Consider the following 14,966-nt stretch of genomic DNA (forward strand, 5'->3'; position numbering starts at 1 on the left):
GTGCCTTACTCAGTATTTGTATAAGGCTCCTAATAAAGTGCTTTGTGAGTGCAAACTGGAACATATCTGAGGTTCTAACTTTTAATCGTTCTATGTTCTAATACTGCACTGTTCACTGACTTTGCCCCAACATCTTTGTTAATTCTAATTCTAGTTTATGATTATAATACGTGGGCCCTGCAAATAATGGCCATAGGATATAACAACATATTTAGTCATTATATATTATAAGTAAGACATTAAGTCCACATCTTAAATATTCCACAATGCATTACTGTAAAAAAATTTAAAAAAAAAAAAAAAACAGCCACCTAAGCATATTATTTCAAAAGGTTTTTGAAAGCGGTCTGTGTTTTTGTAATGCTGGGGTGCCACGAAGAGAGCTTTGCAAGTAATTAAACAGACACTTTATGCTGTCTGTGCTAATGAGTCCTTGATTTAGCTACTTTAGTATTTATTTTACATGTTGCACTCTCCACAGAAAATGAGCTAAATGTTTATAATCAGTTACATATTAAAGTCTTCTGCTGTTAGGTCAAATACATCACCATTATCCCAGCATGTGTTAATTCCTTTGTCCAAAAGGGTTTTTACTGAAGAGATTAATAGGAGAAATGAATGTGATTAAATAATACGCTGTATTAAGCTCATCAATAAATCAAACCCATGTACCTGCTTCTAGAAGTAATTATAGGGCCAGCAGCACTGCAGACATGGCTCTTTAAAAATTACCTATTAAAGTGCAGAGAGCTGCACGTTGGCACATTTCCTTTGCTGTTATAATAGATTAGTCTGTATTTTTCTCATTTTCCAGCAATGTTTGCCTAAGACATGTCAGGGGACAGAGACTTTGCGAATGTGTCTGGTGATTTATTTATTTTTTGCTCTCTCATTTGCCTTTTCTGGGCTTTTTTAGAATCTCTGCGCTACCTCAACTAGCTAATGACACAAAGCCTACGAAATCCCTGTCATCATTCAGCCAGAGCTCTGCGCTAACTCCAACGGATTCCTCTGTTAACTCCTGTTTCTGGTCAGTCATCATCAGGTAAGTCAGTCTCAGTATCAGATTGGTATCTGGTAAATTGCAATTTGCTTATGAACTGCTATGTGTCTAGTATGTTGCTGCTTTAATGCAGGTTAATTGTTAGAAAGATAGCTACCCCTGAGTCATAGGTGTAAACCTGCATAAGAAGCGATAAAATGTGTCCCATAAAAACATTAGGGTGCTCAGTCACCACAGACCCACCATGCTACAATCCCCAGTGCAATTATTCCACCTGCAGTTGTGGTATTTATGCCAATGGAGTGTGTGCGTGTGTGTGAGTGATCTTTTTACCCCAACTCAATCCGAGAGAGAATAAAGGCTCAGAGCATAGGAGCGTTCAAAAAAGAATGGTGTAATAAATCAGACAAAAGCAAAAGGGGCGGAGAGAGAGGGGAGGGTGTGTGGTGGTCTCACTCTGAAAGATGGATCTTTGTGTGGCAGCTCATCAAGCCACTCCCCCTGAGGCTGAGGCTTCCTGTGAGATAACTGAGGGCAGGCACATGATTGGTTTGATGAAGCAGTGATGGGCACACCCCCTGTTAAGTGTTGCTGAAAAGCAAAGCACTCACCTTCTCCAGCTGTTCTATACAAATGGTGTGAACTACAATCTTGCAAGCAGCGCATTTCTTTCGGGCAACAGATTTTTGCTGCAAGGAGAAACAGGGAGAGACAAAAAAAGAAAGGGAAGGGAAGGGAAAGGAGAGATCATTATTTAAAATAGCCTTATGCTAAGTCAAATTAAAAACACAGACTGGGCTGCTTAAAAGAGCCAGTGTTCAGGATTTCATACCAGAGTCAAGCAGAGGCACACCTGCTACCACTTGTTTAATCTGTTGCTTCCGGTCTTCAAACAATTAATTTGATTTATGAGGTGTGCTCCTGTTTGACTGTAATGAAAGCCTGGATCCACAAAAAGGCCTTAGTGGATAGTATTGGACACCCCTGGTATTCATCTGTTTCAGTCAAGCAGCTGCCATTTTAGACTCTTCAATCTTTCATTTTAAATAATTACAAATTACAAATTAGATCCAAAATAACTCAGAATAAAGTTTTTTTTTACCATTGACCTCTATTGAAAGTTAAGAAGTTTTTTCTCTCCTCCTGATTTTGGTATTTTAAAGCTTTTTGTGTGACAGCAAGAATATTTTGGTATTTAGTACACTATCCATCCTCTGGTGAAAGCCCCTGCTGCTTCATACCTAAAAAAGGCAAGCACAGATTATAAGAAGAAAAAGCTGTTTGTGAACAGGAACAGCTTATTTATGATTTTATGCTTTATTCCACACCTTCTGGAAGTGTGTGGATGTGCTGGGGAGTGTTAGTTTTAGTGCTATTACTGATTAAACATGGTCATGTAAGCTTTTATAGAAACATAACTGGTGAAATTGGCGGTCTCTCAATATCGAACACCTCTGCATGGCTGATTGGCACAGATAATCATTTTGCTTTCCCAGTACTTAGTAAAGAGTAAGATGATCTTTAGTGCACACAGAGATATCTGTTTATTCTGATTCTGCATCAGCAAACACAACTGAGAGACTGAATACTGACACCTCCATCAACTCTCATCCTCAGCTCCTCAGTGTAATTTCAGGCTGAGCCTCCGGAGGGCAGCATTGTGGAGGAATGGACAGTTTGATGAATTCAAGAGCACGCTCAACATTAGACAGGACCCCTTCAGTGTTATCAGAAATCAGAACAAGTTCTGTGACAGAAAACTTATTTTTCTCTCCCTTGCATCTCTTTCTGTTTTCTTTCCCATGTTCCACTCTGTTGATCTTTCCTCACCTGTGTGCTTTTTTACCCCAGGTTTTTACTGCTCCTTCACTCTTTCATAACCCAGCATTTTTCTCACTTCTACCGATTTCTTTATTTTTTCCCTCTCTCCTCCATCCACTCAGGCAACAACCCCCCCACCCCCACCACCACATATCGGTCTTTTTGTGGCAGCTGTTCTGCTCTCGTGAGGAAGCAGTTTATGACTGGAATGGAGCCATTAGCTGAAATACACACACATACACAAACACACACAAACCAGTGTCTTTGCGTAGCAGTGCTGTTCTCCAACGTAACAGAAGTCCCCGGAGACGTTGGTCTCGAACCAGATGTGCTCTCCATACACTGCCGACTCCTGCACACATGCACACAAAACACAAACAATTAATGTTCAACTGAAAATGCAGCTTTGCTGAACTGAAAAAAGATATATATAAAACATAATAAATACTATTACTATTAGCAATTTAATAAGATAATGATCATTTATAAGAGTAAGAGTCTAATAACATACAGAGGTCAAACAAACATCTGCAGAGACTTTTCATGATTCCAAAATATTTCAACAAGAAGAAATAAAAAAGAAAGCCTTCCTTTCTATTATTATACAGTACATATATGAAATATACGAAGTATAAATTACATAAATGGGTGTGCTCAACACGATACATTTTCATTTACGATATTTTGAGTAATCAAGTTGAGTTTATTTTGAGTTGAGTAACTAAGACCGTCTATTTTTAACAGCTGTATTACAGAGTTTTAAAAAAACATATTTCATGGTGCTTGTATATCATTCTGTGTTTGTGTGTTTGGAATATACTTTGCCAACTATTATTTAAACTTGCACTCACATAGTTGCAATCAAAATGATTATACCCCCACAGCAAATTAGATTGATTATCAAAGATTTGCAATAAACCAATCAAAGAAGAACAATTCAAATAGTCATTTCCTGTAATTCAACAATAAATGCTACTTTTATTGACGACTGCAGTTTCAGAATTATTCAGTCTCTTCATCACAAGCGTTTTTAGAATTTAGTAGAGCACCCTTTTGCTGTTATGACCTGCTGTAAACAGGATGCATAGCCAGACACCAGTTTCAGTTTCTGGCAAAATTCCTGAGGAATCTCAGTTCATTCCTCATGGGTAGTGACCTCCAGTTCACTAACATTCTTGGGTTTGTGTGCTGCAACCACCACCTTCAAATCTCAAAGAATTTTCGATGGTGTTCAAGTCAGGCGACTGTGACGACCACTCCAGAATCTTCCAAGACTTCTTCTGAAACCAAGCCTTGGTGAACTTTGAGGTAAGCTTTGGGATAACTGTCCTGTTGGAACGTCCAACAATGCCAATAATGCCCAGGCTTTAGCTTCCTCACAAGGCTTCCCTGATAAGTGATTGAACCCATCTCGCACTCCTCATGCTGCAGGTTTCTAGTGCCAGAAGAATGAAAGCAGCAGCACCAGAGCATTACAGAGCCACTGCCATGCTTCACTGTGGGCAGGGTGTTTTTTTTCAGCGCATGCTTCATTCTTCCTCCTCTAGACACTCCTGCTGATCAGTAGGCTCGAAACGTTCCACTTTTGTTTCATCGCTCCAAAGAATAGAATAGAAACTTCTGTGAAGCGATGAAACAAAATTGGAACTTTGTTTGGATCAGTGGTATGTCTGGAGGAGGAAGAATAAGGTGAAAGAAAGCAACCAAATTTACAATGGAGGTTGAATTATCTCAGTTGCAACTGTATGGACAAACACACATAATCTGTGTTTATTACAGATGAGTGTACAATTTAAATATTACTTAACTGTTCTATTGTTGGATATTGTGTGTGTGTTATATTAACTTACGCTCCAGTCCACAGTACTCCGGATCTCTCTGTCCGAATCACACTTAGCCAGCACTGAACTGCTGGGCTGAGCTGACAGATGCTGAAGCCCAGATTTAGCTATGGCCTTCCTGTAAATACACACACACACACACACACACACACACAAAAGAAGAAAGAAATATCTTAATATTCAATAAAAATAGATGAATTTGGCTACATTTACACTGTTAGCTTAAGCGATCAAGTCTCACTTTATATCTGTCTTCATATGTTTGTTTGTTTGATTTTTTAATGTGATGACCTTAATAGCCTGAACAGGTCAGATTCCTGAACTGCCCCGCAAGCACAAAAGAAGTGGCAAAGGTTCACCTAGAATGCTCATACAGAATTAAAGAAGCGAAATGAAGGCAACACAATCAATCACAATCTGTCCTCCATCTTTTCTGAGGACGAATTCCCATTAGTGCAGAATCTGGCAAATGCCGTTGGACTGATGAGGGCTGACCAAATTGTAATTGAAGATATTACACTTTTTTTTTGCAACAAATATTTGTGACACAAATGAACGAAACACCGGTTTTGTGACACTTAGAAATGTGATTTTGTGATCTGAGGCAGTGTTTACAAGACCTTTTAAAATCTGTAAGCTCACAAGCAAAGTCGCTGCTCTTTTCATCAAAGGGAGCAAACAGGACGTGTGAGATTTAATCAAATCGGTCGCTGCCCCGCCAGATCATTTATGGCGGGATGGTGCAGTTCTGTATGAGAGTTGACATCAGAGAAAATTTCTGTGACTGATTCCCCTCCTGTCCCACGCTGTCTCCTATTGGTTGGAGCATTCAATTCTGGTGAATTTCAATTTTTCACACATCAATGCTTGTGTCTACTGCAACAGGACTTCAAACTCACACCCTGTCCCACACACACAAACACAAAAAACAATCCTACAGCGGAAAGGGGAGAAAAGGCTACTTTTTAGTGTATCAATGCCACCAGGAATCCAGGGTGGATGAAGAACTGTGTACTACATGTACGTATTTACATCTACATATGTGTGTGTGTAACTGTGTGTGCATGCATGTGAATGAGAGAGAGTAGGAGGTGAGAGGTGAGAGCACAGAAAGTGCATGTTCACAGAGGAAATACTTGTGTGGAACAGTGTAAAGATTGCTAAAATAGTCACCAAACACACCAAACTACAAATACCATCTGTCCTCTACTGTCACTTAAGGCAATACACACACACACACACCTAAGGCCAAAGATGCAACAAAGGAAAATTGCTGGCAACTTTTAGTGACTTTTAGTGAGAGACTCCTCACTTTTCTCCGTGATATATTACAATGTCTGTTTCAATCAAAAACATACACACACACACAAACAATACTTAAGGCTTTACATACGAGAGAAACCCACTCCATGTATCAGTCTGGGGGTCGTAGTACGTCCCCTGTAGCGCGCCTGCTAGTCCAGTATCTGGCCACCAGGGTGAGTATTTTCTGTAATTAGTCACTGACCCTCTCCGAGGGGCCACAGAGGTCCTCCTCCCTGCCCAAACCCCACCCACAGCCACATTAGCTGTTCTCCACACCTGACTGTTTCTCCGATATCGGCCGTACAGGCCGTAATAGGCAGGACTGTGATAGACAGCCTCGGCAGGTAGTAGGTGGGAGGAGTTTCGTCGCAGACAGCGTGGCGCACGGATAATGGGGCGGGGTTGTAGGCTGTTTCCGCCACCCAGACCCTGAGCCAACCAAGACAGGGATTCATCTGACTCTGCCTTTGGGTCCAGCCTAAGCTCCTCAGGGTCCTCCCAGCTGGTGTCGTCAGAAGAAGAGGACGTCGACTGCTCTCCCTCACTCCCCTCGTCTGTCTCCTTCTCTTCGCTCATCTGTACCACGCTGGCCAACAGCAGCGATGGTCCCAGCAGCTGGGCATGGATGCTGCGGTGTTTGGCTGCCCGGCGCCTGCGGAGGGAAAACCTGGGGGTCAAGCAGGCCGTGGTTCCGCTTGATCGCCTGCGGGCAAAACGGCGGTCCCTGACCAGGGGGGCTCCACCCTGAACTCCGACTGCCTGTAGGGCACCCTGCAGCTGGACACTGGACCTGCGTCTCTGAGCCAGGCCGGCAGAGGGCAGTCCGACGCTGGAGCGTCGGCGTGCTTTGCTGGCCGGCACGGCCACACTGGAACGCCGCCGGCCGCCTGGGTCACGAACCTTCCGGCGAAAATGGCGGCGGAAAAATGTATCCATGGTTTCACCGAGAGGAAAGACGTTATGTGCCACGAGCGGCCCCTCCAATAGAGGGCTCTGTGGGTGCAAGAGTGAATCTGTCAGCACGCAACATGAGACACACATATACAACCACACACATGTACACGCACATGCCCACGCACATGCCCACTCACTTACAGTAATGCGCAACGGTAGCCAAATGCAGTGCTGCTCTTTAATCCCACTACCACAGGTGGAGCTACCTGAGATCCAAACTACTACATACTTCACCACCATGTGTCATTCTGTACGTTGATCAGCCAAAACAGTAAACCTGTCTAATTTTGAGTAGATCTCTGCCACAACATATCTGACCAATCAAAGCAGGGACTCCACAAAACCTGGTATCTGTCATCAAGTTGTTAGGTGCCCATGACCCTGTCGCCAGTTCACTGGTTGTCCTTTCTTGAAGCAATACTTGTAGGTACTGACCACATAATAACAGAAACACCAGAAAGACCTGCCTGATGTTTTGGAGAGATGACACAGTTGTCTAGTCATCACAATTTGGCCTTTGTCAAAGTGTTTTGGATTCTTATGTTTGCCCATTTTTCCCTCATTTTAACACTTCACCTTCAAGAACTGACTGGTCACTTGCTCTGGAATCTGAACTGGCTGTCGTAAAACTTAAAGTGTCAAGTAGAAGCTGGGCATGAGAAGTGCCTCCAGTGACAGTTTTAAGTTGATACATACATTTTGCACACCATATATTGTGCATTAAGAGCTAATCAGGCCACTAATCAGACAAAATGTACAGTGTTGTTGTACAGTCTTGATGTTCACGCCACCACTCCTTCAGAACTTACATTACACAAATCCAGTTTGCCATTGCCCTACATGGTTTGATTAAATCTGTGCTGGAAATGCTGACTGTGGCGGTCAGCAAAAAACAAAATGCAAAGCAGATCGATGCCACACAATACAAGAAGAATTGTGAATCAGAGGTGTTCTGATTTATATCTGTTTATAGATATATAAACAGATAAACAGGATCAAGTGTTTTTTTTTTTTTACGAAGGCCTAGAATGAATGTCCCACTGTAAAGTGCATATAGCATATGTGTAGCAATAGTTGGATTTAGACTACTTCACATAATAATTCAAATGACACAGTGATATTGAGGGAGAAAAGCGCGCTTAACAAAACGGCTCAGCTTTGTGACTCAGAGTTTAACCCCAGACCCAGTCAACATTTGGGGCTCACATGGTTGGCACATGGGCCACATGTGTATTTACTATGACCCAGTTGGGCTTACAGCCCACCTTAATCTTACATGGATCCTATTTAGGCCCTAATGTGCAGTGTACTCAGTTAGGGCCCATGCTTAACACCCTCCTGGTCCCATTACCCATTACCCTGTTGGGCATCCATATGTGGGGGGCCAACATGGAACCCATGGACAACACTTTCTCGTTCCAAATTGGGCTACCCATACAAGCCCAACATGAGCATGTTATCTGGGAAGCATGATATGGGCCAGTTTTTAAAATTCATGGGATTCAAGGGTTTAGACCCAGTTTGTGCCAGATGTTAATGACAAGCTATTAAAAAATGACACAGCCCCAGAGGCCTAAAGGATATCAGCTGAAGCAGAAAGACACTGCACACACACGAAGGCATCCAAGTTCAGTGCTGCTCTTTAATCCCACCATTATGCTGTCAGTGGGGTGCAGCTACCTGAGACCCAAAACTACAATAGACAAACTTAACCCAATCTGCATTTGATTCCTAATTTAGCTCATCAATTGAGAAACCTGATCAAAATATCTGGCGCAGGCATCTAAATCCCTGACCCGAGTATCAGCGTGTCTGATTGAACCATAATCAGGTGAAATGTAAACCTCGGCGCAGTGCTCCACAGGATGGAAACCTGACCCATCATCTCTGCAGGACCACAATGTAGATGTAATCCACCTGTCTGCAACCAGGTAAGCTTACCTAGAGAAAGCGTGGTTGATTTCTGTCTAGTTTTGGTCAGGAAGGAGCTGCCTAGAACCAAAGCTCACGCTGCCTGCGAGCTATTTATAGCAGCAGTAGATCTCTAGGGGCAACAGCAGCAGCAATGCGACAGCGTCACGTCAAGAATGGGGCATGCTGAGCATAGGCCGTGCTACCAAAGAATGGGCTGATTATTAGTCTCTATCAAGCCTAGTGTTAGAACAGCCTTACACCACTGCTGCGGTTTCCGTCCCAGTTCTTTTAGTGATCTCTCTAATCTACCAAACCTGAGTGAGTTCAATCAGGTGAGTTTAATTAACAACCCACATCAAAATGCACAGAGCATAGTGTAGGTGTACCTCTATGTTATGTGTATCCGAGCCACCTTGGGAGAAACTCATTGTTACTGCCATATACATTTTTCTACTTTCTAAGAACACCAACAGGCCTTTAAACTGTCAGATCCTTTCACCATAAATGGATTGATAGAAATGAGACAAAATGATCTAAGGCTAAAAAAAAATTAAAAAAAAAAAGTTAAACATTTTGGAGATGTCCGATTGTGTTATGACAGCATTGGTATATGCAGTAAATATGGAGTAGTCACATGAAAATCCAGTTAAAGGTGCAGGCTAAAAAAATAAATCATAATATTAAAAACTGTGAAAGTGTTTATGTTTAAACCTAATTGGATTATTTTATGCTGTGGCATTATACCAAAATTGTTATGGAGAATTGCAGAATGTCCGGAATTCTGGTATTGTGACATTCCTAGTCATAACTTTGTTTTCAGCATTGTAACAAGAACATTGAAATGATTTTCTGCAATTATTTCCAATTTTATCAACAGTCTTACCACAGCTAGTGGCATCAAAGCGGTGGTTGCGTGCCCTGGTTCACGTAGCCACTCAAGGCTGCGAATTTTCTGATATATTTTTGATATAATGAAGGCCCACCGTGTTTCAGGTTTTGTCACTTCCATGTACCAAACTGTTTACTGGCAATAAATAACTATGCCAAAATACATATACTTCTTTCAGTCTAGGGCACCTGTAGACCTGTTGCCTCAGAAAGTAAGTAAAACACATTTAAAACAACTGCAACTGAACCAAAATTACAGGACACAGGACTAAACTAGGACTTTCATCTATCTCCAAAAACCAGTAGAGCCATAAAAATCAATACAATATCGCAAGACAATACAGATACATTTTTAAAGCTTCAACTGCGTACAGTAAGTCAGGCACATGTCTGAATACGGAGATCTGATCTCAATATCTGAGAGAGCCAGATCACCCTCTAGCTTTTTCTCCTTAGAAGGTATCGATCAGAGGATCTTAAAGCTCTCTGTGGTGTGTGAATCTGAAATAGATCTGATATATAAATGACAGCCAGCCAGTCAGTGGCTTAAAAATCCACAATAGAACCTCAGGCTGTTTTCTGAATTGAACTGGCCATGAACGAAGAGTCCTCGTCCACCGTTCTTGACTTTCATTTGCTTTCATTTCTTGTGTTTTCAATGGCTGATTAAATAAACTCCTAGGTCTTTCAGTAGACCCTGTTTATAAGTGAACATGTTTGTCATTTGTTAAAGAAAGGGTATGGTTTCAAATATAATATGCCATACATACAAGAAATGTGTGGCCATAGAATTATGAGAGTGTGTGTGTGGGTTGGGGAGATGTGTGTGAGTGTGTGAGCGGGTGAGAAAGAACTAATCTTTCATTTACACCACAGCTTCTCGCAGCATCCACGATCAGCCGTTTGCTCTCACTAATAAAAGGTCATTAAACCCACACACTCAAAAACACACACACACACACACACAGACAGATGAAATGATCAGATCATTTTGTGGTTTCATGTACTGAGATGTTTTCAAAGCAATCATCAGAGCTGAGTCCAAACAGTGTGTGTTTGTATGTGGCTAGATGCATAATGCACTGATATATTTTACCTCTGAATTAAATACCATCAGATTATTCCACAGACAATTAAACAGATAATAAAGGTTGTTAGAAATGAATAACGACCGTGTTATCAGCTGAACTACAAGCTCAATGAAAGTGCTACCATTTTAAATCTCTAGCTTACTTTACAATTTTAAACTTGCCAAGCTTTTCAGTAACATGTTGAGATGAGATGAGAGGGTCACTTTCAGGGCTGCAACAAATGACTATTTACATTTTAATAGTCGAATAATCTATCGACTATTGAGGTTGTTTTATGCATTGGCCAAAATAAAAGATCAAAATAAACCTCGACCCAAAAATAAAAAAATATATATATATTTTTCCTGTTTTTAAAATTTAAAATGTAAAATTTAAAACCAAGGATGTGCAAACTAGCAGCAACAAAATAGTACAAAACGTCATCAGTTTTCCATTTAATCATTTAAACAAAGTCAAATGTGAGCCAGTAAATTTAGTTTTCAGCTTGAAAGCCTTTCGTGTTATGGCTACGTTTCTATTAATGACATTTATTTTGACATGGTCGGTCTATTCAGTGACCTGTGACCAGTGACTGTGATCTGTGTGATCCTGAGGATGTTTTTAGGAACCCTGGATTTAGAGAAATTTGGTCCCCAGTTTGCTGTATTTAATTACGGTACTGTGACCAGTCACAATGCACCCTCCAAAGGCTTCTTAGTTCTCACACTACACTTGAATTCACACCTTATCCAGCATCTATATGCAGACATGTCCATATTTGAAAGATTATGTATTTAATCAGTAAATCACAGTAAGGCACACTATATTCAGTATTTTTATTTTGTATATATATTTGTGCTTTTACTAGCGTGAGGTGACAATAAACCTTACTGATTTGATCAGATTTTGATTTGAACCTGATTTATTTTGCTAGGCTACTTTTACTTCATCTTAAGTTCAGATAATTAACCACAACGGCACTCAACTAAAATGTTATTTTATACCACGGATTACTGAAGGCCAGTAAGATTTATCAAAGTGGCTAATAAGGTTTATGTTTTTGTATATGTTTTTTTTTTATGTATTTTAAGGCATTTAATGCAGCCCAACTAAAAACAAGTCACTAATGTTGACATGACAGAATCTTCATTAGCAGCTTCATCACTTCTCCCCTCTATAGAACATCCCACAGCCATCATAATGAGACAACACACTCCTCACACTCAAGATGTCACGCTTCTCCAAAACACCCACACACATCTCTCGCAGACGACCGAACATGCACACGCGCACACGCACACACACAAGTATGCTTCATACAGTAATTATTACATAAACATGTGCTACCATTGTTTAATGTGCAAACTCTTTCGTTCTCCTACTTTTTCAATCTCTCTCTCTCTCTCTCTCTCATTCACACACACACACACACACACACACACACACACACACACACACACACACACACACACACACACACACACACACTTCACTTCAGAGTGAATGAGTCTTTGATGCTGCTACTTAGACATTCTATTGACAATCGTTTCACCTTCGGCGGCCAGCTAGCTCTCCTCTAGCTCTCATTTTTGTTGATGAACAATCAGTATAAGTTAGAGAGAGTAAGATAGCAGGAGAGAGAGGGAGTAAGGGGGAAAAAACTGAGAGTGTTTAGGCAGGCCCTTAATAGATGTGTCAACCTCTTAGTCATTTCAATACTCGAACAAGCATCAGACCGAATTAAGGAAGAAACTAAAAACACCAAAAAACTTTAATATTACAAGCTTTTGTGTTTTAGGTGTGAATGCTTTACTGTAATGATTCCACAAGGCATTGTCATTGCTAGAGGTGGCCAATATGGCTGTATAGCTTATTGTAGTACTGCGAGGTATGCAGGGGTGTGCGATATGCATCATCTACGATAATATCTTAATTGTTGTTTTAACGATGTGCGAGCAGACATTATCGAGTATGTCACTCACTTTGTGGAAACCACTCAAAACACGCCTTAAGAGTTTGCATATTCACTGCGCCCTGTTAGCCTGATAGGACAGACTACTGCACAGAGCATAGCAAAGCCTACATGTTCACAGCAACACAAGCTAGTGTTCTGTCAAGGGATGACTGGAGTTATAAAATAGGGGAGCAAACTGCGCTAGGGGACAAAACACAAGCACCAGCACCCTGCCAGTCTGCAGGGTCTGTTGATTTAGCTGCTAGACCTGGCTAGTCCTCACCAAGTTGGAGGTAGTTTTGCTTTGAAAACACAGAGGTTTCTCAAAAGACTGCCTTCTGCAAACCATGTTAAAAATTGGTTGCAATTGATGACAGTTCGACAATGAATTACTTCCATGCTGAATATGAAGATTATTAAAAACTTCGGGAGGCCGCTGCTCACTACAAGCTGAAACCAGCCAAGGACCTGTTGGACCATAATCCGTGACTAACGAATTCTGTGACCTCAGTGGGTAGTTTCTGAGATTTCTACTTGTGTGTAATCACATATTCTGACAGAGACAGACATTATCAGATTATGGGACTGAACTGTTTCTTCTAGAAGTGTAGAGGGGTGACAAAATGTGCCCCCGCCAGAAAGTGTGACCCCTGTATACTTCTATAAGAAACAGTTCAGTCATGTAATTTACAGTTTAAGCTAAATATATCTTGAATTTGTTAAGATTTTTAAACATACATAAAGTAAAACTATAAAACCTTTGAAAATGACAATAAGTAACATGAAATATAAATATCATATAAATATAGTACATTAATATTAAATTACAATTTAATTTGAAGGAAATATAAACGTATGTAATGTCAGTAACACTTGCACTGTTTTTGTATTAATTTTACATGAATGCTTCCGTTTTAAGTAAATAAATAAGTAAAACAAGCTAGCACTAGACTTTTACAAACACATTTTAAAGGATGAAAAGTATCGTTTGATTATCGTTATCGGCGGGATTCCAGAAAATATCGAGATATCATTTTTTGTCAATATCGAATACCCCTTGCAGTATAGAAGTTCATTCAGTCTACTGTTTAAATCTTTAAAGGTCTGCATTTCTTAAATACAGTCATACCTTTATGCAATATAAGCTGAACTCGCTCTCCACACATACATTCACATACCTTGGCGAGATGTCACATAGCTTCTGAACACTCTACAATAGTGTTGAGAAATGAAAGTAATGACAGGTTTACCTATTTGCTATTTATTATGTACACAGTCATATTAGAATATTATACCCCTGGTTTGTAATAAAACCCATTGTATCAGCTCCACTTAATATATAGGAGCACTTTGTATTTCTGCCATGTCAAACTATAGTCCATCTACTTTTCTACATACTTTGTCACCCTGTGAGCTTTGCTAACAAAGTGAACACTGCATAGTTTATAAAAATGATTTAATATATGTAAAAGCATCAATCTGACAAATACAAATGTTCAACTGCTCTGAATCAGGACAGAGAGGCTGGTTAGCATTAGCACAGTTAGCTGAAGACCTTTTCACCATACACAGTATGCATTACAATATTTAGTTAGATTAATAAAATGGCATAAAGGGCTTATAGTCAGTCAGCTGCTTATTTCTCTTACTATACACTGATTATTGTTTACATGCTTTCTACAGTTTCTAGAAGGCTTCTGAAAACACTGATGATATTTAGTGTACTAAGAAACCACGACAGCTGCTGGCTCATGAAATGGAGCCCTTTAAATGTCATTTACATTAACCCATAATGCAACAAAAAACTTTAAATATGCCGACTATATGAACTATATACAGCATTCCAAAGGCTGGTGTATACTAAAGCACAGTCAGAGGAGCGGTCAGTAAAAATGTGAAATGGACTGCTGGACCATGAGGTTGCTCAACAAATCTCATTTCAGCCATAGCCACACTGAGACAGTAACAGAGTATGTGGGGTAAAAGCAAATGTCTGTGTGTGTGTGTGTGTGTGTATGTTGGACCAAGGTTACTAAAATAAGAGGGTCCATATTTCATGTCCCAGTCATCTCTTGTCATTTCTCCCTCTCCCTTTCCAAACAAAGCACAAGAGCAAGAGTGTCAGAGAGAGAGAGAGAGACAGAGACAGAGAGAGCCATAGAGAGACGGAGAAAGAGTGAGAGAGAGAGATAGAGAAAGACAGAGAGAGAAAGAGA

General features: G+C 40.5%; 1 protein-coding gene across 10 annotated transcripts in view; it reads right to left on the bottom strand.

Annotated features, from left to right (window-relative positions):
- Window positions 1–14,966, bottom strand: part of dgkza (diacylglycerol kinase, zeta a) — a 132,075-nt gene that overhangs the window by 69,177 nt on the left and 47,932 nt on the right. For 2 of the 10 annotated variants that reach the window (XM_072671037.1, XM_072671036.1), the window contains exons 2-6: window positions 6,059–6,963; window positions 4,675–4,783; window positions 3,081–3,176; window positions 1,615–1,692; window positions 1,460–1,531 (exon numbers count right to left, since the gene is read on the bottom strand). In XM_072671037.1, the coding sequence (XP_072527138.1) occupies window positions 1,460–1,531; window positions 1,615–1,692; window positions 3,081–3,176; window positions 4,675–4,783; window positions 6,059–6,906 (1,203 nt within the window). In that variant the 5' untranslated portion in view covers window positions 6,907–6,963. Of the gene's footprint in view, window positions 1–1,459; window positions 1,532–1,614; window positions 1,693–3,080; window positions 3,177–4,674; window positions 4,784–6,058; window positions 8,450–14,966 lie in introns of those variants that run through there. The other 8 variants (XM_072671034.1, XM_072671031.1, XM_072671039.1 and 5 more) reach the window with 6 other exon arrangements.

Source organism: Salminus brasiliensis, chromosome 25, assembly GCF_030463535.1.
Source record: "Salminus brasiliensis chromosome 25, fSalBra1.hap2, whole genome shotgun sequence".
Lineage (NCBI taxonomy): Eukaryota > Metazoa > Chordata > Actinopteri > Characiformes > Bryconidae > Salminus > Salminus brasiliensis.